This window comes from Protopterus annectens, chromosome 2.part0, assembly GCF_019279795.1.
Source record: "Protopterus annectens isolate FY-2018-M chromosome 2.part0, PAN1.0, whole genome shotgun sequence".
NCBI lineage: Eukaryota > Metazoa > Chordata > Ceratodontiformes > Protopteridae > Protopterus > Protopterus annectens.
The window spans coordinates 1,791,818,546-1,791,839,250 of record NC_056728.1 but is presented as its reverse complement, the minus strand read 5'-3'; the positions used below and the strand labels follow the sequence as shown (position 1 = coordinate 1,791,839,250).

The 20,705-nt window shown below is 40.4% G+C and overlaps 1 protein-coding gene across 1 annotated transcript in view; it reads right to left on the bottom strand.

The window, feature by feature from the left end:
• The window catches only part of PADI2 (peptidyl arginine deiminase 2), a 1,404,027-nt gene that overhangs the window by 934,078 nt on the left and 449,244 nt on the right, over positions 1–20,705 (bottom strand). Inside the window, exon 4 of the mRNA XM_044061822.1 lies at positions 6,074–6,135. Coding sequence (XP_043917757.1) covers positions 6,074–6,135 — 62 coding nt within the window. The remainder of the gene's footprint in view (positions 1–6,073; positions 6,136–20,705) is intronic.

Sequence of the window (20,705 nt, the reverse complement as noted above, 5' to 3'; positions counted from 1 at the left end):
CTCACACCCCACCACTAACTACAATTCCTCCTCTGCCCATTTATCTTCCTGCTCATTTCCATACCTTCTCCTTTCACATCTCTCTTATTTTTTAAGCTACATTCTACTTGTCTGTCTGTAAATTATTACTAAACTCAAAAATACCCCAGTCTGAACTTTTCCCCTGCAGCCATCATGCTATAAATACATTGTTATTGTATGTTTTATTCCTCTATTCAATAATTAGCCAATTTATGCTAATTTCTCTTTTTGTGACAAAATGCTATTTTCATGTAAAAAAATATTTAAAAATATTTAAAAATCATGAAAATAAGTTTGTGAATAGATGTTTTTATCCTGCAATTATAAATGTACATCATGTTTAACTTAAATGTTGAGCTTTTCTTCCTGGGCCTCCTCTGAAAATGGGATTTACACAGTCGGACTTCTCCTGGTCAGCAAAGACAAATAAATAAATAATTATCTGCCATCAAGTCACTTGGGGCCAAACTGTATCATGTATTATTTAGTAATACTGACATTTGATTACCAGGAAAGTCTAACTGGGTAGGTGCCCATGTTTAGTGGAGGCCTGAGGGGAAAATCTCCAAAATATTATAAAAACATTTTAAGAACAGTTATTTTACATGCTCCAAAAATAATACAAAAACATCTTAAATTTAAGGAATTATACAAAATGAGATGGGTTCCTATTACAACGACAAAAATGCATTTTGTCAAATGTGTTTTCGTCGACACATGTAGGGCGAACATGCAAAACAGCAAAGCGGTTGTTCAGTGAATTCTTTCCCTGGGAAAGAAGTCGCTTGACCGCTTCGTTGCTTTGCCTGTTCTGAAGTGTAGTGTGGTCCCTTGTCCAGTGTAGCTCCTGAGTGTGATTGTGCAACAGTTACTGACCTTAGGGTTAGGGTGCGGGTTAAGGTAAGTGCATATGTATGAAAGGGTTTACTGTTTTTTATTTTGCATTTGATGTATGGTTGAGTTACGTGCGTATGTGTTTTCATCTGTTTACTTTTGTTTTGTTTTGTGGGGGTAGGATTAGGTTTAAGGTAAGTGTGTATTTGTTTGGAACTGTTTATGTAAATGTGCAAGAGTTACTGACCTTAGGGTTAGGCTGCGGGTTAAGGTAAGTGCATATGTTTTAAAATGTTTACTGTTTTTTTTTCCATTAGATGTATGGTTGGGTTATGTGCATATGTGTATTTAGTTGTTTACTGTTATTTGGGGGGGTATAATTAGGGTTAGGGTATGTATGCATGTGTTTGGAAGTGTTTAATGTTTTTTTTTGGGGGTTGGAACAGCGATTTCTTTCCCTAGGAAAGAAATCTTTGTTCTGTGGTTTTGACATTCAACTTTCGCTGAATATGTGTCGATGAAACACAGTTCGCTGTTTTCAGTGTTCGGTGTTTTAATATGAACCCAAATCAGACATAGAACAACAATGGTTAAAAAAACAGATACAAGTTTCATGACAATAATTTAATATTTAGAGATATTTTAGTTTGGAGAAAATAAAGGTAAATTAGTATAATGTGAATAAACTGAAGTGAGAGAAAAAAAGCAGGGAAATGGCATATTTAGATAGAGAGTCAGGAGACAAAAAATGATTGATGTCAGGAAGTGAGTAAGAAGGGGGAGAAATGAGGTGTAAGGTATCCTGGGGTTGAGCAAGAACAGAGCCAGATTTTGATTAGGAAGTCTTTCAGAATGGTTTAAAAGGACTGGAGGAAGGGTACTGATAGCTAAGGAGTTCCAAGCCTTTCACAAGATGGTATGAGTATGTACCATGCCCAGCAGATTTGATAGGTTTGTGGACAGAGAAAAGTTTTTGATCAATAGATTACAATGACCAAGTAGGAACTAGTGCCAGACAAGTAGATGGATGCTGGATAATTTTATGGATCATAAGAAGCTGTGTATATGTTACCTGATGGGGCAGTTCTAACTAATTTAAGGCTTTTTTGTGCTATACAGTGGTGGGTTCTGAAAGGTGGTTTTGCTGCAAATTTTGCTACTTTATTATAGCACTGTTCAAGTTTTGCTTTTTGTGATACCTGGAGGTTAGTTAGAAAGGATAGAAGCAGCATAAAGTAGTGAGGGGAGGAGGTAAGTAGTGGCAGGTGTAGTTTTAGTTTGGTGAGAAAGTTTTTGGTTCTATAAAGTACCCTTAATTTTTTTATGCAATTTTGCATTTGCAGATCAAATTTGAGGTTATCATCTACTATCATCCTTAATAATTAGCTATTAGAAGTGACTTTAAAGATTATATTATTAAAAGAGAGGATTTTATTTCTTTTATGAGAGGGATTTGGAGAAAATAGACAGTTTTTTTTTGGGGGGGGGATTGAGCATGAGTTGTAAGTTACAAAGCCATGTTTTACTGGGTGTTAAAGCTTCTTGAGTAATTGTTTGTAGATATTCCCGGTTTTCTGATGTACATATGAATGTGGAGTCATCTGCATATTGTATTAGGAAGGCCTGTTGTATGGATGTGTGGAAGTTGTTGGTGAGAATGTTAAAAAGGAGGGAACCAAAGACAGAGCCTTGTGGTAAACCAGTGCTGACTGGGAGATATGGAGACAGAGTGGAGTGCCATTTTACTGACAGATATCTATTGGACAAGTAACTTTTGAACAATAGAAGGATGGGCTGAGATAGACCTAGTGAGGACATCTGAAGTAGAAGTTTGCTGTGAGAAACTGTGTCAAAGGCTTTAGACACATCTAGAAATAAGGAGGAGACTAGTTTACTGTTTTCTCTAGCTTTACTGACAGTATCTACAAAGGTTAGAAGAGCAGTATTAGCACTATGGGGGGGACAGAAGCCCTGTTTATTTGGAGGATAGGAGTTCTTCCTACAGGACATAGTTTAGGAATTGTTTCTGAATACATTTTCAAGTATTTTAGAGGGGGGAGGGAAAGGCTGCTATTGGGTCTGAAGTGAGTGATGTCTATTGAACTTCCTTCTTTGTGTAGAGGGATAATGTGCAATTTTTTCCAGAGGTTTTGGGCTTCCTGGACTGACCTATTTGTAAGGCTTGAGACCAGATAGGCAATGCTATGCGCTGCTATTTTAAGGTACTCACTTGGAAGGTCATCAGCTGAAGCAGAGCCTGGTTTGAGTTTAACAGTAGTTTAATATAAGACATGGACACAGGTTTAAGGTGAAAGAGGATGCGGTGACATGTGGTTGTTGGTCAGGGTCGGAATTAGATGTTGGGGAATCTTTGGTTAGGGACACTACAGCATCTATGAATTAGTGTAGAATAAATAAAGCAAGTATAACAGCAATAACTTAATACCAAAACCCTGATCAGGACAGTAAGGGAATGATTTACCCTAACATTTTATAAACTTACATTTACAACAAGCAAAGCCAAGCTGGTGTACATAAGGCAACAGTTCACTAGTGCAGAACAGGGTGTGACAAAAGGAGGTACTACCAGCACAGCTATCTGGAATTTTGTAAATAAGTATATGTCATTTGTGAATATCAAACTAATTCATATAAGATGCTTGTGTTACAAATGTAACAGAACTGTATGTCATGTGTATATCAAATGGGTCTGTATAGACGTTTGTGTTGAAAAGGTATTTGCAAAGTGCTTGTGCTTAAAATGTATCCACAGTGTGCCCTACTCGTAGAGAACTGAAATGTACATCCACTATTGCAACTGTTTAAATGTACATGTTTTAACAGAGGAAACTGGAGGGTTAACCTTAGTCCAGCAAATTTTAGAAAAATATTTGAAATTAAATTACTTTACATGCTAGGCCATAAAGATTATTCAATGCATCTAGAGACAACAAGTCTGTACTAGGAAGCTTTCTGTATTGTCTTCAGGGTGAACCAATTGCTACTTTGGAAGCATGAAGGAATGCAATTATTTTATGACTCCCGGCATCTGCCAAAGATCTAAGCAAAAGTCCTTTTATGTGTATTTTTACAGGTAGATGCTAAATACTCCCAGCTTCAGCAATGGGGGTTTTGCCTGGGAACTAGAAGTCAGATGACCAAAAATGATGTCATTTTGCAAGCTATCCCAGCAGTAATATTTTAGATATTATTTTGAGAAGTCTCTTAGTGAGACAGAGCATTCTGCATTCTGTCTTGGATGTGACAACAACAACAAGAGCCATTCGCCATATCTGCCTTGTTCTAATTAACTAAGTTGCTAGGGTACAGTAACTCTCTTAAAGCTTAGTTTAGATTTTGTTTTTCTTTATTTGTGTTAGCCTGTACTGCAATGTTATTTTAAATATTTTTGTGATTTTGAACTCTGAAGTCACTGTAAATATATATTTAGTATTGTTTTGTTCTTTTATTATTTATTACTAAATATATTTAAACCTTTCATTGTGGCTGATCTGTGTAGAGATATTTAAGTTTTAAGAGTACTTGCATATTTATTTGATGACACTGTGTGGGCCACTCCTAACAGCCTTGCTCTTGGTCAAACTACCATTTGTATTAATATTAATATTACACAGTAAGATTGACACCCTTTGTTAAGGGCCCTAAAATAGCTGATAAGGAATGACTGGTGGCAGTAATAACTACCTTATAGTCTGGGCAGAAGGAGGAACAGCTAGTAAACCTGTGCCAGCCTTTCCCAGGCATGTGTGTGTGTGTGTGTGTGTGTGTGTGTGTGTGTGTGTGTGTGTTTGTGTGTGTGTGTGTGTGTGTGTAAATCAAACCTCAGAGAGTGTGTGTCAACTCCTTGAGCAGGGTCATGAAGCACTGGTTGGACAGAGAGGGTGCTGGAGGTTTTGGCTTGGTCACTCAGCTGAGATCTCAGCTCTACAGCTAAGCCAGTTGGGAGTCTTATTAGGGATCTTGAGAAAGAGGGAGAAACCAGCTCCAAATTGACTGTGGCTCTGTGTGCTCTTAAGGGAAGTTGCACTTGCTGCAGACAGCTGCATCTGGAAATACTGTGTGTGTGTCTATTATCCTCTCAGTGAACGTTCCACACTGTTGCCAGTGGTGAGGATTGAGGCTCCTTGATTACTGGTTGGCAGTGGTGGGTCATCACATAGGGTTGTCTACAATACTGATAGATAGCCTGACACTGCAGAGCCTCCTCAAAGGGCAGGGTCACTCTGAGAATTGGAGGAGAAGATGAAATTCCTAGCTATTGCAGTACATATGGCAGAGGCTGGAGTATAAGCTAATTCACCTTTACAAATACATTAACCATGAGAAGGCCTTTAATTTATGCATATGGTGTAGCAAATGTGTAAATCCACCTGAATGCTCAACATCAGACAGCTGATGGTGCTTCTGCCAGGTACTCAAATACTACTGATAAGACTTCAACTGTGAATGATGGCCGTAACTCTTCACAGCACAGTCCTGGTGTATTACACAGTTCCTTCATGAGGTAATTGCGGAATACAGGCCATCATGACTGCTGAGGATGAAGAAACATTGATTATGGAAGTCAAAGGACCACTATATCAAGGAGCACATGCAATGCAGCTTTATCCCTGTTTCAGTATCAACATTTAAGAGTTAAATATAGACATTGATAGTAAACATAAATAGATACAACTTTTCTTAAAGAAATGAAATACTCAGATTTCCAGTGTAAACCAGTGATTCTGATTAAAAAGAATTGGGGATCCAATGTCAAACTGGTTCATTCTGAGACTTTTCAAGTGGGCCATGTCAGGTATTAGTCCATATTCTAAGTAATCACATTTTACATTGTTCTAATTAATACGTACTGGGCACTGAAGCAAGATTTAAAGGATACTGTGTAAATCACTGTTAGAGAGAGCAATGAAAGTAATTAATCGCTCTAATCCCCATCATACTTATTTTGCAGTCTAGCACCTTTACGAGCTGTCTAGGGAGACATTCTGCCTTTCATTCTAAGGCGGTCTGGACAAAGTGTGATCTGCCCTTACTTTAACAAATGCTGCATGCTCTAAAAATAAATTGTACCAACATCTTTAAATATTAATTGACTAATCATTCAGATTAATTGAGTGCTGTGTACTGAGGCTTTTGAAAAGTCACAGTTCATTTGCTTGGTATAGCTGCAACTCTGTGATGCAAACAGGATCGTTACCTTGTTAGGATTATTCTTTTCAACAACACCATCACGATCTGCATCAACGTCCAAGGATATCTCTAGGAAAAGAAACACAGATGATGTGTTGAAATAAATGTAAAGATTTCAGCCAGAGTGTTAAACACAAGGCTAAACTGAAGCAGTATTAAGATAGGCCTGAATTAGTTAAGTACATTTTGAATGGATTTGATGTATGGGTAATAATGTCTCAATAAATGAAGTTTGCTTGAGAAAATTGATGGAGAGAAGTATGGCACTTCCACAGTTCGGTACCACATCTATTCTACATCAGCATTTTAAGTGACTGCAATAAGAAGAAAGGGTACATCTCAGCAGATACTTCCAAAATTTGCACTACAGAAATAAATACCAGGCAATATGTAAATGTAGGTGCATGAAAAACTAAAAATATTATGAGGTATAATTAGCTATAAATATGCATCTAGGAAACAGAAATGTACAGATATAGTATAATGGAGATGGGGATACTAACTCATACAATTAATGGCATGGGATGAAGTATGCGTTATATAGGGTCACAATGACAGACTGTGCTCTATGGACAGAAGAGTCAACAGAATACTGGTACAGAAGGTTATAATCAATGAACATAAAAATGTGGCTTTGCACATTATCAACAGATCATGAGAAGATTCTACTCAGGTTCCACTGCTAAGTGGGATGCAGCACTTGATATAGGTATTGCTAAACACGGAAAAGTTATAAAAAGAGCAATACTTGTCCAAGCAGTCCACTCCAGTTAGGGACTTGGAAGGAAAACATTTTGGGCACCAATGTCTAGAGTTTACTTAGCCTAGGAAGGAAGCAAGGGATCAAGCATGTGGTAAATTCTAAGGACAGTGCAACAAATGGTAGCTCTGGCATGCAAAATAAGCCAGGAGCAAAACAAAACAATGCACAAAAGAAAGAACAGGCGTGCAGCCACAGAAATGAATTTATTATAAAAATAACAAGCTTTTATACACTAGTGCTTCCTCAAGTTATACAAGCATATGGATACAACAACCATTTAAATATAGATACTATTTCATCTGACCTCATCAATTTATCTAATTCTGTTAAGCAGCTCATCTCTTAAATTTTTTTTATGCATCAATATTCTGGTTTCATCCTAATGTCCCCACCTCTCAAATTACCATTAAACCACTGTAAGCAGCAAACATAAACTTAGGCCTCTCACTGGTGTAAATCTCATGTTTATGCAGAGCTTTGGTTTCTACTTTCCTTCTTATTTCTATTTGCAAATATGCTTCTTCAATTTCCTATTAGATTTGCCAACATAGACTGCTGTACAATTTCTGCACATAGTAATACAAACAATATTTTGTTTGTCACAGTCTGCATATTATTTAAAATAAAATTCCCTACCATTTTTGGAATGTTTAAACAATTTGCCTTTAAATATGTGCATACAATAACTACATTCCATACAAGGGAATGTCCCACATTTCTGACTAACCCCAGTTTTCATAGATTATTTCTGTTCTTTATCACAAAGTTGTTGTTGTCTTTCAGCTTTTCCCGGTTAGGGGTCGCCACAGCGGAACTCCGGTCCGCTAATGATTGGCAGTAGATTTTTACGTGCAGAGTTGCCAGCTCTGATGCACAACCTTCAACGAAGGTACGCCCATTTAAGCATGTCTCCACAAAGAAGACACTTTAGCTGAGAATCGAACCGGACGTCTTACTGTGAGGTGACAAAGCTACCGCAGCACCACCACCGCAGTTGTTCTTTATCACAAAGTATTTGTTTCAAATTATTGAGTCTCTTATAGGAGAATGTGGGTTGCTCAGATATTTGCATAGTCAATCCTTTAAAATGTGCCAATGCTTCCTTATTATACTTTGTATATTCCTAGCATTCCTAGAATAAATTAAAGTAATCCTAACACATTGGCTAACATGCTCAGTAGTACCATCCATATTTGTACCACTAAATACTGAACCACATTTCCCATTACACTCACTTAAAATCAATTATTTATTATTAATCTCTTCATTAAAATGATAACCCTATAAAAAATGAATGTGCATCTCATTCAGATGTATAGTTAATTTATAATTTGTATACAATCTTGCTGCTCGAATTACCTGTACTTTAATAATGTTGTTAAACATAAACTTCAGATGCATACTTGTCCTATCCAAATAGTTGTTTTCGTCACAGATTTGCTGTGTAACCTGCCTTTTCTCCAAAGTGACATCTAAGAAATTTATTTTTTCCTATGAAGCCTCCATTTTAAAATTCAACATATTAACAGTTCCTATTTAATAATTATTAAAACCATTGCGCCATTCCATAATGAAAAATATCATGAACAAACCTTTTATACAATAAAATCCTTCAGAAAAATGTATTTTCTTGACTAAAAGCAAACTCATCTTCCCATACAGCCAAAAAGTACAGTTATGTACACTTATCATAAATGCAGATGTTCGAGTGTATTCACTGTTGCATCCTGACTTGTGGGATTTCCTGCCATGAAAATCCTTGACTGGCCTGACTACCAGAGAAAAAATTTCCTCCTCCCTAGGCTGGCAGATGCCCTAACTGACATCAGTATGCTTGGGTATAATGGGAGCCACCCTACATCATTGAATCAGTTTTTTTTCTCATCCCCTAACCGGTAGGAACACCCAGTGAGCTGTACGGAACAGAAGATAATCCCTTCATGGAGCTAGGCCAAGCTGAGGTTCCCTTGGCTAACAAAGAAGTTATAAATAGACTGCCTAGTAGTCCAAGGGGGAAGGCAGGAGGAAAAGAAGACTGCAAGAGTGAATACACTCCAGCATCTACATTTTTAGTAAGTGTACACAACTGTACTATGTTCTTCGTGTTTCACTGTTGCAGTTCTCACTTGTGAGAAGATTTGCAAAGCTGAAAAGATGTAGGATAGAGATTAGGGAGAAGAGAGGATGTCCTGCTAGATAGCAGTGGTGAATCTTGATCTTGACCTGGCAGCCAAGTGATAGTATTTGGTGAAGATGACCAGATGGCAGCTTCCAGGATGCCCTTTGTAGGATCTTCTTTAAAAAAGGCAGCATAGGTTGCAATTGCCCTAGTGGAGTGTGACCTAATAGCCTCAGATGATTTTTTTGCCATGATGGTGCTAACAAAATGAAATACAGTGGGAGATCCATTTTGAGATGGTCTGTTTAGAAGCTGGTTTTCCCTCAGAGCCAGGGCAAAGTCACAAAAAGTTGGTCAGATTTTCTCAAGGCTCTTGTTCTGTTCAGATACTAGTGGAGCTATCTCTGTACATCCAAGGAATGAATCATTCTTTCCTATTTGTTTTGGAGGTTGGGAAAAGAATGTAGGCAGGTGAATGGCTTGATTTAGAGAAGTATCAGTGGCCACCTTAGGCATGAAGGAAGGGTTAGTTCTGAGGGAAATCCTGTCTGGGTGAAAAATAAGAAATGGTTCCATTGCCATGAGGACCTGCAGTTCAGAGGCCCTCCTAGCTGAGGTGATAGCCAGCAGAAGGGCAAATTTCCAAGTTAGAAAACCTCAGAGGGGCAGATGCTGCAGGTTCAAAAGGAGGCCATGTCAATTTTTCCAGAACAAAGTTAAGGTTGCATGGAGGTGTAGGTTGACTCCTGGGTGGTCTGGTGTGAATGACTCCCCTAAGAAATTGTCTTATGAGGGGGTAAGAAAAGACAGGTGGGAAAACAAATTCTGTGAGATTCTTGGATTGGGATGTGCATGTAGGCATCCTTTAGGTCCAGGGAAACTATAAAGACCTGAGGGGCTATCATGGGTAATAATTTTTGAAGAGTCAACATTTTGAATTTTGGTACCTGGAGAAATTGACTGAGGTTAGATAGGTCCAGGACAGGCCACCAACAGCCTTCTTTTCTGGGAACCAGGAATAACCTGGAATAGAACTCTTTGCCTTTTTGAAGATCTGGGACTGGTTCTACTGATTGGTGAGCACACTGATTTTGGATTTGTAAAAGGGCCTCTAATTTTTTGATTCTGAGGAATATCTGGATAGCCTGAGTATTTTAAAGGCTCTTTGAAAGTGAGTTTGTAGCCATTTGAAATAATGTCTGCAGCCCAATTGTCTGAAGTGATGCAAGTCCAGTTTTGTTTGAAAAGAGACAGTCTTCCTCCTAGTCTTGGGGGGGGGGTGAGAGGGCATGGGTACGGTGAGCCATTGTTTCTTTCTAGGAGATGCCTGAGGCCTAGAGCCCCCTTGCCTAGAAATTTCTGAGGAACATAGTCTGAATCTCTGCTGCTGCTTTCGCTGCCTAGGAGTCCCTTCCCACTGGGTTTTCCTCTGTCTGCCTCTAGGATGTGAGGGGAAAGGACCAGTGTTTAGTAGGAAAATTCCTGCTAAACCTAGAAGGCTGAACTTGAAGGAAGTCTTTCACAGTCTGCACAGCCTTAGCTTTGTCCTCCATGTTTTTGTAAGTACAGCTTCACCTTTTGGCCCAGAAATGAATTCCTTGTCAAGGGGAGCATCAAGGTTAGATTTCACATGGTCAGGAAGAGATGGTTCTGTAAGCCATGCATGCCTTCTAATAACTGAACCAGTGACAGCTGCCTGGCTAGAAGCCTCCATAGCAGCATAGCCACAGTGTAAAGAATGCCTAGCTAACCAAGAAGTGGAGTGGCAGAGATCCAGAAGTTCTTTCACAAAGTGTTTATCCCCTGGAGAAGAACCTTTTTGTTTTAGCTTATCCAGAATAGTTGCTGATATTTATTCATGTGAAACTGACAGCTGAGAGGCCTCACAGTAAGTAAGGGTGGCTGATGTAGACCATTTTTTCCCAAATCTATCAAGGCCTCTTCTCGCTTTATGTGTAGGTAAAGAGTTTCTGGAGGAACTGACTCTGGCGCTTTTCAGGTATTGAAGTGACCACCTCTGGATCAGCAGATGGATTTTTGAAAAGGTTCTTATGGGAATTCTGCACCCTGTAGAACCAGTTTGGTTTTTGAGGGGCTGGAAGAAGTGAGTCAGTATTAAAAGAGTAATCCTGGAAGACATCCTCAAACACCTCTAAAATGGGTAGAATAGCCCAATGTTTGTGCTCTGGCATTTTCAGGAACTCCCTAAACCTCTTTTTTGACTAAGGGTATTCCTGAGCCTCCCACTGAAAATGGAGTCTTTCTCCAAAGGTGATATCCTCTTGAGGGGGGAGCAGACGACTGGTTCTCCTCTGAATCCTCAAAAGATGTGGGGGAGGGTTCTTCTTCAGAACTAGACCCCTCAAGGTCAGAATCATCCTTGGATTCAAAGGGGTGTGGGAAAGCTTCAGAAGTAAGATCCCTTTTCCTTTTACCTGTGAAGGCCTCCCTGGGTGCTTATCTAGACCTAACTATGGAGATCAGGTCCTCTGACTAAGTCCTGTTGATGTCCCTAAGAAAGGGAGCCAGTAGGCCTAGGCAAAGGCCCTGCAGTGGTACTTTTCTTAGGCGTCACTTTATTCATGGGCCTAGGGGTGTCTGATATCCTGATACCTGTCTTTCTGTAAGTAAGATGAACCAGTGTAGGCCAAAGCTGCAAAGAAGCATCACCGACAGTGAAACGCTGTTCGGAGGCTGAGGCCCGCTGAGCAGTCCCAGACTGACCAATATGCTGAAAGCAAGAGCTTGTGCAGAGGTCAAGGGACCTGGTGGCATGTTGGACTCCAACTGGGTCTCAACAGAGGCCTGCAGATAGATTAGGGGGCTCAAAAGCACCTCACCTTCTTCCATGATCACAAGCCTAGATGGAGAAACAGACAGAAAATGGTTGTCATCCGCAGGCCTAATCTTGGGTCCGCTTTCTTTTTTCCTCTTATGCCGGCAGCTCAACCTCTGGATGAATAGCAGACTCCATCAGATGGTGATGAGAAGATTCAAAACTAAGAAATCTAGCTAATATTTCAGCCCTATGTCTGATGTTCCTAGAGTTAAAGTGGGTGCAAAAGTGGCAACTAAGGACGTCATGATCTGGGCCTAAGCAGGTGACACAAAGTGAATGGAAGTCTCGGTCTGAGATTTGCTTACCACAACAGAGGCAATTATTTACTTTACCTGACAAGAATTTAAAGCAAAAGAAAGGAGTTTCCCAATGGGTTACTTATCTTTCAGATGACTTCTCCCTGGTGTGGACCGACCAACGCAGTCAAACACTGCTTCGGGCTCCAATGGCAAGAAAAGACTGATTTCATGACATAGGCTGGCTCCCTTTATACCCAAGTGTACTGACAATGGTTAGGGCATCCACCAGTCTAAGGAAGAGGAAATTCTTTCTCTGGTAGTCGGGCTGGGCAGGAAATCCCACAAGTCAGGACTGTAACAGTGAAAAATGAAGAACATCTATAGTCGCATAATAATTAGCAACAGGGGTGCCTCTAGCAAACCCAAATTTCTGTAAAACCTATCCGGAAACAAAAAGACATTCTTCTTTAAAAACTAGATGGGAGTAGTTGACATATGTTGTTAACAGGGGTATTTGAATATGCCGTAGAAACACTGAGATATTTTCTAACTGCATCAATGCCATGATCATTTGGAATTACTATATAAAGAGAATCAATATGCGTTGTTATAAACATAAAATCCTGACACCTACAAGATTCATGACAGTCATGAAGCTGATTTAAAAAAAATATAGCTGTCTTTGTAACATTTTATAAGTAATAGGCTTCCTTTAAATATAGATTCTAAATACACAGATACTGGTTCTGGCACCCATCCCTGAGGTAGATACTGTAAGCCGCAAAAGTAAACTTCTTTCTCTCATTGGTGTAAAATTCGCATGGTTTACAATGCATTGGTTTCCCATTTCCTTCTTATTTCTGACAAATGTTTGCAAATATTTTTTTTATTATTTTATTATTTAACATTTGTTGATCAAGAAAGTCCAGCTAGGACAGAGCCTATTATAAGCGACGGCCCGGGGAGAAACGCTTCAGACACATGTCTTTGGAATGTGGCAGGAAAGTGGAACACCTGAAGGAAACCCACGCAAATGCAGGGAGGACATGCAGACTCCGCACAGAAGGCACCTCAGCCAAGAATCAAACTGGGGAACCTCTTGCTGTGAGGCGACGTTAACCATTGCAACACTGCACCTCCAATAATATTTTTCTTCAATTTCCTATTAGATTTACCAACATAGAATACTGTACAATTTTTACACATAGCAAGCCACCTATGGGTCTCATGGGTGGGTTTCTTAAATTTCTGTGTGCCTTAGGCAAACCATAAGACATAGGTGTTACTGATGTGGCACATGAAAAAAGTTTAGTAATTCTATAGAGAGACCACCATTTATGTGTATATCATAATCTCTTTAACTTGAATTGCAATCTCTTGCACTTCATTTCTCTGAATATTACTGTAAACAGTGACATCACTTAACATCTCAAGAATTGCACTGCCATAAACATCATAGTCCATTACTACTACTACTCTACCTCCTTTATCAGCATTCTTTATAACAGTGTTCTTATCTGCTGTTATTCTATTTACTGCCTCTTGTTCCATGAATGTTAGATTAAAAATGTCTCTTTTCAAAAGCAGTTCACAAGCATCATTTTCACACATTCATGTTTGGCGTCTTGCAGTGCACTGATAGAAATTTGAGAAACGGGAAAGTACAGTTGTGTACACTTACCATAAATGTAGATGTTAGAGTGTATTCACTGTTGCAGTCTTCACATTTGGGTTATCTGCTTGCAGTAGCCCTCAAGTCAGCCTGATTAACAAAGTCTTGGGTCCTGCGTCGGTTGCTGTCTCTTCTTCTGTGAAGTCAGGTCGTCAGGGGTATAAAACATGCAGCCAGTGCCATTACATCAGTTTTTCTTGCCCCAGATGTTAGGTGCCCCCCTAATGGGAAGCAGTTAAATATATAAAAATACAAGGTTATACCTCCAGCAAAAAAGCAAATACACCAAAAAGCTTTTAAGCATAGTAAAGGAGAGTAGAGGTATAGCCAAAAGTATTCAGGGGGCTGGAGGGAGGGTAACCAGGACTGCAACAGTGAATACACTTGAACATCTATATTTATGGTAAGTGTACACAACTGTACTATGTTTTTCGTGTTTCACTGTTGCAGTCATCACATTTGGGTAGATTCCCAAAGCTAAGTAGGGGAGGAGGAGTTTAGATAGCATTAGGACCAGCTATAAGGCCCTGCAAGACTGCAGTGACAACTCCAGTTCTGGATTTAGAGAAAATTAGCAAATGGTAATGCTTGGTGAAATTATGTACAGAACTCCAGCTAACAGCTTCTAGGATGTTCCTGGTAGGGACACCTCTGAGAAAGGCTGTAGAGGTAGATGCAGCCCTGAGTGGGGTCTGATCCCCTGTGGGATAGGTTTTCCATGGTGCTTATAGCAGAAATGAATGCAATGGCCTATCCATTCAGAAATGGTTTGCTTTGAAATAGCCTTCCCCTCTATCCCTGCAGCAAATGCCACCAGCAGTTGTTCAAATTTCCTTTGAGGTTTAGTCCTGTACAAGGAGAATCTAAATTGTCTGTGCACATCTAATGAGTGCAGAATCCATTCCCCTTTGTTCTGTGGATTAGGAAAGAAGGTTGGCAAATGGATGGACTGATCAAGAGCCACACTGGATACCACCTTGGGCATGAAGGAGGGATTGGTTCTAAGGGGCACCCTGTCTGCATGAAAGATGATGAAAGGCTCCACTGCCATAAGGGCCTGTAATGCAGATACCCTTCTAGCTGAAGTGATTGCTAAAAGGAAAGCTGTTTTCTAAGAAAGAAATTTTATATCTGCAGTAGCAACTGGCTCGAAAGGAGGACGAGTGATTTTCTCCAAGACAAGTTAAAGTACCATGTGGAGTTGGGGCTCTCCTGGGTGGTCTTCAATTTTTGGCCCATCTGAGGAACTGCTTCAGCAGTGGATGATATAAGAGGGGAAGTTCTGTGTTATAATGAGCTGAAATGGCTGAAGTGTGAATTTTGATGGAGGAAAAAGACAGGCCCTTGTGAAGCATCTCAGTTAAGTATTGTAAAATCTGAGGTAAATTGGGGACTGCTGTGTTCGTCCATTGAGATCGGTTCCAGGCACAGAATCTTTTCCATTTTTAAGCATAAGATTTTCTAGTATTAGGCCTCCTTGCCTCTAAAATGATATACATCACTAGTTTACTGAGGGAAGATAAAGGAGAGATTAGGAAATTAGCCAGGCTGCTAGATTCAGAGTTTGAAGCAGAGGGTGCAGAATCTGGTTCTCCTGCTGAGACAATAGGGTAGGAGTCTGAGGCAGGTGCCATGGGGCCAACAGTGACACACTGAGCAAGAGGGGGTACCCAGTGTTGGCATGGTCAGTCTGGTGCAATCAAAATCGTTCTTGGTTGGTCTTGTTTGATCTTTAGTAGTACTTTGGAGAGTAGAGGCAGAGGAAAAAAGGCATAAACTGATAGGTTTTTCCAGCTGAAGGACAGAGCATCCACTTTCCAAGCTTGTTTGTGGGGAGTCCTTGTGCAAAATTTTCCAACTGATAGTTCTGGGGGGAGGCAAGCAGGTCTATATCTGGGCTCCCCCATTTACTTGTCAACTTGTTGAAAATCCTTGGTTCCAGTTTCCACTTGTGTGGGTCCATGAGGTTTCTGCTTAGTCCGTCTGCCGGTGTATTTAGTTTTCCTGGCAGGAATTGAGCTTGTAGATGCACTTGGTAGCTCAAGGCTGTGTTCCACAATGCTATGGCTAGTCTGCAGAGGGGATAAGAATGGATACCCCCGGTTTGTTTTTGTACCACATAACAGTGGTGTTGTCAGTCTTTACCATTAATTGTCCTGGAAGAATGTGGTCCTTGAAGGCTGTCTGAGCATTCTGTACAGCTAACATTTCTTTTTGATTGATATGCAGGTGCATTTGACTTGGTTTTCATTTGCCCTGAATGCACTTCCCTGCCAGATGAGCCCCCCATGCATAGTCTGATGCATCTGTTGTTAGGGTTTGGGTGGCAGGTGGTAGTGTGAATGGTAGTCCCTTGTTTTGGTGGCAGGCCTCTGCCCACCAAAGGAACTCTAGGCATAGGCAAGGTATGATAGGAATCATTGCTTCTAGATCCTGAGAATGCTGACACCATAGGTTTTTAGATACCATTGTAGTTTCCTCATATGCAGTCTTGCATATGGAATTAGAAGAATGCAGGAGGCCATGAACCCCAAGGCTTGTAGTATTTGCCTTGCAGATAGCAGGGTTTTTGTGGCCACTTGTTTGAAGTAGGTTGTCAAATGAATTTGTTTCTCTGGCATGAGGAAAGCCATCTGGGAAGTTGTACTCAAGCTTGCTCCCGGGAATATAATTTGTTGACAGAGAATCAGGTGTGATTTCTTTTTGTTTATGGTGTACCCCAGACAAGTTAGCATCCTTTGTACAAAGGCCAGGTGATTCAAATGTATGTCCTTGCTTTCTGCCTGAATTAGGCAATCATCCAGGTATGGGTATATTAGAATATTTCTTTGCCTGCAAAATGCAATGACTGGAGCTAGGCACTTTGTGAATACCCTGGGTGCAGTAGATAAGCCAAAGGGCCATGCAGAGAACTGATAGTGCATGTAGCCTGCTATGAAGCGTAGGTATCTTCTGCAAGATTCCCTGATTGAGATGTGCAGGTATACTTCCTTTAAATCTAGTGTTGCCAACCAGGCATCTTTGCCTAGAACAGGAAGCAACTGGTGAAGAGTCAGCATCTTGAATTTTGGAATCACCAAAAAGGTGTTTAGAGTAGACAGGTCCAGGATAGGAAGTCATGAATTATCTTTTCTGGGTACCAGGAAAAGTCTCGAGTAGAAACCTTGCCCCTTTTCTTCTTCTGGTACCTGTTGAATAGCCCCTCTGCTAAGACAGAGAGTACTTGCTTTTGGCCCTCTGCCCACTGATTTGGGGATAGATCTGGCCAACCGCTTGGTGTTGGTAATGTGTGAAAGTGAAATCTGTATCCTTGGGACACTATTTAAAACCCATTTGTCCTGGGTAACGAGTTCCCATTTTCTTGCATGAAGAGCAATCATTCCCCCCAAAGGGGCAGTCAGCTGAGACGTGCTTGGAAGTTTTAAAAAGAAGTCAGTGAGACAGTTTACCATAGAGGCCCCCCCACTACTTAGTCCTGTGCGTACCCTGTGACTGAAGCCTGGTGCTCTGCTGGATCTGTGCTTGGACTGAGAAGGTCTGGTAGAGAAAGGAAAGGACTAGTTCTTAGAAGGCCAATGCCTACTAAATCTTGGAGGTTGTACTTGTAAGAAATCTTTAACAGTTTGCATAGATTTAGCTTTTTCCTCCATCATTTTAAGAACTTCTTCTGCCTTGTTGCCAAACAGGCAGTCCTGATTTAAGGGAGTATCCAGTAATTTAGCTTTAACATGATCTGGCAAGGATTGCTCCTTAAGCCAAGCATGCCTTCTAAGTACAGCCCCAGTTACAGCAGCCCTGCAAGATGCCTCCAGTGAATCAAAGCCACATTGCAAAGTATGTTTTCCAACTTGTTCAGCAGAATGCTTTAAATCCTGTAAATCCTTGTTTTCAGCACAATCAGGAATCAACATCATTTTCTGTTTAAGCAATTCAGTAATATGCTGTCGATACCGTAACATATGAAACTGTCAGTTTAAGGCACTAAGGGCCAAAGTTGCAGAAGTGTAAACCTTCTTACCCCATCTATCCAGCGTCCTGGAGTCTCTATCAGAGGGGGATGGATTTTTGGCAGTAGTAGCTTTAATGCCCTTGGGTCCCTGTGAAATGGTCTCAGGATCCACAGTAGGGTTTTTGAAAAGGAACTTGTGAGAGTCCGGAACCCTGTAATATCTATCAGGTTTTCTTGGAGCAGGAGGTAAAGAGTCAGGGGCCAAGCTAGATTCAGAAAAAGCATCATCAACAATGTCTAGTGCAGGAGGAATGGCTAAAGACCTGCGTTGGGGCAGGAGTAAGAAATCCCTAAGCCTCTTTTTAGAATCAGAGAAATCCTGACTTTCCCAATGCAAATGCTCCCTGAGAGTATGCAAGGTTTCACCAAAAGAGAAATTCTCTGCGGAGGGGGGGAGCAGAGGTAATAGAATCCTCAGCATCAGAATCCTCATAGGTAGATAATGGTAAAACCTGGTCCTTACAGGAAACAGAAATTTCAGAATCTTGGTCAGAAGTATCATAAGCAAAATCAGTCCTAGGTCTGTTAGAAGGGGGAAGGTTGGCTTCCCCTGATTAAAGTAATAAGGTCTTCAGCCATTCTTATCATTTGTTTTTTAGGCATAGAGGTCTGACCATGTGGACTGGGTGTCAGTTTTCTAGGCATGGTTCCAGTTTTAGGCCTTGAAGAAGAAGATGGTTTCGGTTTAATATGCAAGGCAGTAGGCCTGAATACACCCTCAGAAGCCGGTGCCTGCACAGTGGCTCCAGACCCATCCAAGGTAGAGACATCTGCAGATTCCACAGTTGAAGCAGCTCGCGGCATACTCCAAATGGGTCTCAGTAGAGGCCTGCGAATCTGAAGTAGCGGGTATCAGGGGCTGCGAAAGTGCCTCACTGAGTACCGGTCAACTGGCTTAGGAGAAGCAGTATGGGCAGCTTTGGACCTAGGCAGCCTGTCTCTGTCTTTATCTTTGTGTTTTTTTCAGAATGTCGGTAGTTGGATGGTTTACCGTAGACATATCAGGATAACTGAACCGAGCACCAAAATATTTTGGAGCGAAAATATACCGACGACAGATAGTTTGAGGTTTAAATAAGGCACAAAACCGACAGCGATGTACGTCGTGGTCAGGGCCTAGGCAAGGAATACAGTACGAATGAAAATCTTTATGAGGTATTTGCTTTCCACAAGAAATGCAATTATTTACTTTTACTGACATCGGTTTAGAGCAAGAAAGGTTTCCCCAACAGGGTACTTAACTTTCAGTTGAAGACTTCGGTTCTAAAACTCGAAAATGAAAATTTCAGGAGTCGGCCGACTGGCACTTGCGAACTGCTTCTGTTTCAGGCACCGCACGGCAAGAAAGACTGATGTAATGGTGTCAGCTGCATGTTTTATACCCCTGACGACCAGACATCACAGAAGAAGAGACAGCAACTGATGCAGGACCCCAGACTTTGTTAATCAGGCCGACTGAAGGCTACTGCAAGCAGATAACCCAAATGTGATGACAGCAACAGTGAAACACGAAGAACATCATTAGGGCAAAAACAGAATACTGTGAATATAGATAGATAATGCTAAGAGCTGATGTCCTACGAGGTTTCATTGGTCAGAATAGTATAAAGCCTGTCCTAAAACCGAAACAACAAAGTGTAAGGAATGCAAAAAACTAAATTGTATGGTATTACTTTAAGGGTTAAACTGCTTATTTGAATTAGCTAAGCTGACGAAGTCAGACGACCTAATGTCTGTATTTAAATGGCTGTAGTATTCATATGTTTTTAAAACCTGAGGAGGCACTATTGTGTGAAAGTGAGTTCTTTTTATAATAAAGTCATCTCTGTGGTTCTGAACCAGTTTTAGGGATACACAAACAGATGTTTGAATAGGAAATTATTTTGATGATATATCATGCAGTTACATGCTGCCAGGCAAAGAGGCAAACATATGAGGGTGTCGGCTGAGAGAGATGCATACAGTACTCACATCTTCAAGAGAGGCTGGTAACATTACTACTTCAGGGGGATAGCTAGATTATAGCAGCGAATATGAGCTACAGCTGTCAAAAGGTACTGGTCTTCCAGTGAAAGCCAATGCATTAAGTGGGGGATCAGGTGACAGTAGCAAGCCTGACTCTGCGCTGCAACTGTCAAGAGATACCAGACTTTCTTTGGAAGGAGAACTGGGGATGATTACAAAGAAATAGTTGAGAAAGGCTTAGCTGTCTGATCCTATTTTACAGAACTTTAGTGTGTCAGGGACAGGGGATGTCTGTATACATAGGCAAGGAGTAATTGTACAAAAACTGGACTCCCAAATGATAGCTAGAGGGAGATGTAATATAATATCCGGGAGAACCAAGGGCCTACTGATGGACAGTTCTGGCCATAGCCCATGATGATCATTGTTCATGCAAAAAGGCTTATAAAAATTTCTGTTGGCCAGGAATTGCAAAAGACATAACGCAGTACTGCTAGACCAATGCCAAAAGGTTGGAAAAGCAGCAGGTAAAGCTAGGGTTGCTTTCACATCTTTGTTGGTTGCAAGTGAGTTGGTTTTATTTTGTTTTGCCTATTCTATTTAGACAGGTATCTACAAGGCTAATTCTTTTAGCTAGAAGTTAGTAATATATAAAATAGTCATCATTTTCTTAAAATATCTTTCTGTTAAATGCTTAGTTTTATATATTTTCTCTGTTCAGAACTTCTTCCTGTATGTACATTTAATTTATCAGATGTATTACTCAATTTTCTGTTAGTAAAGCATTTTAATTAAGTTTAAAATTATGTGGTTGTTTACATGATTGCTTGCTTGTTTGTTTAACAGTACTGCTTTGTAGTGATTAGTTATTGTTTATCTGATTCCAAGTGAGAAAGACTGCTGAGTTGCAACTCCACGTGAGAAAGACTGCTGAGTTATAAACTACTTTTAGCTTGATATGTTTTATGTGGCTTATCTTCTATGAATGGACTATAACTACTAATCATGTGCGTGTGCTAGACTTGGTCTAGGT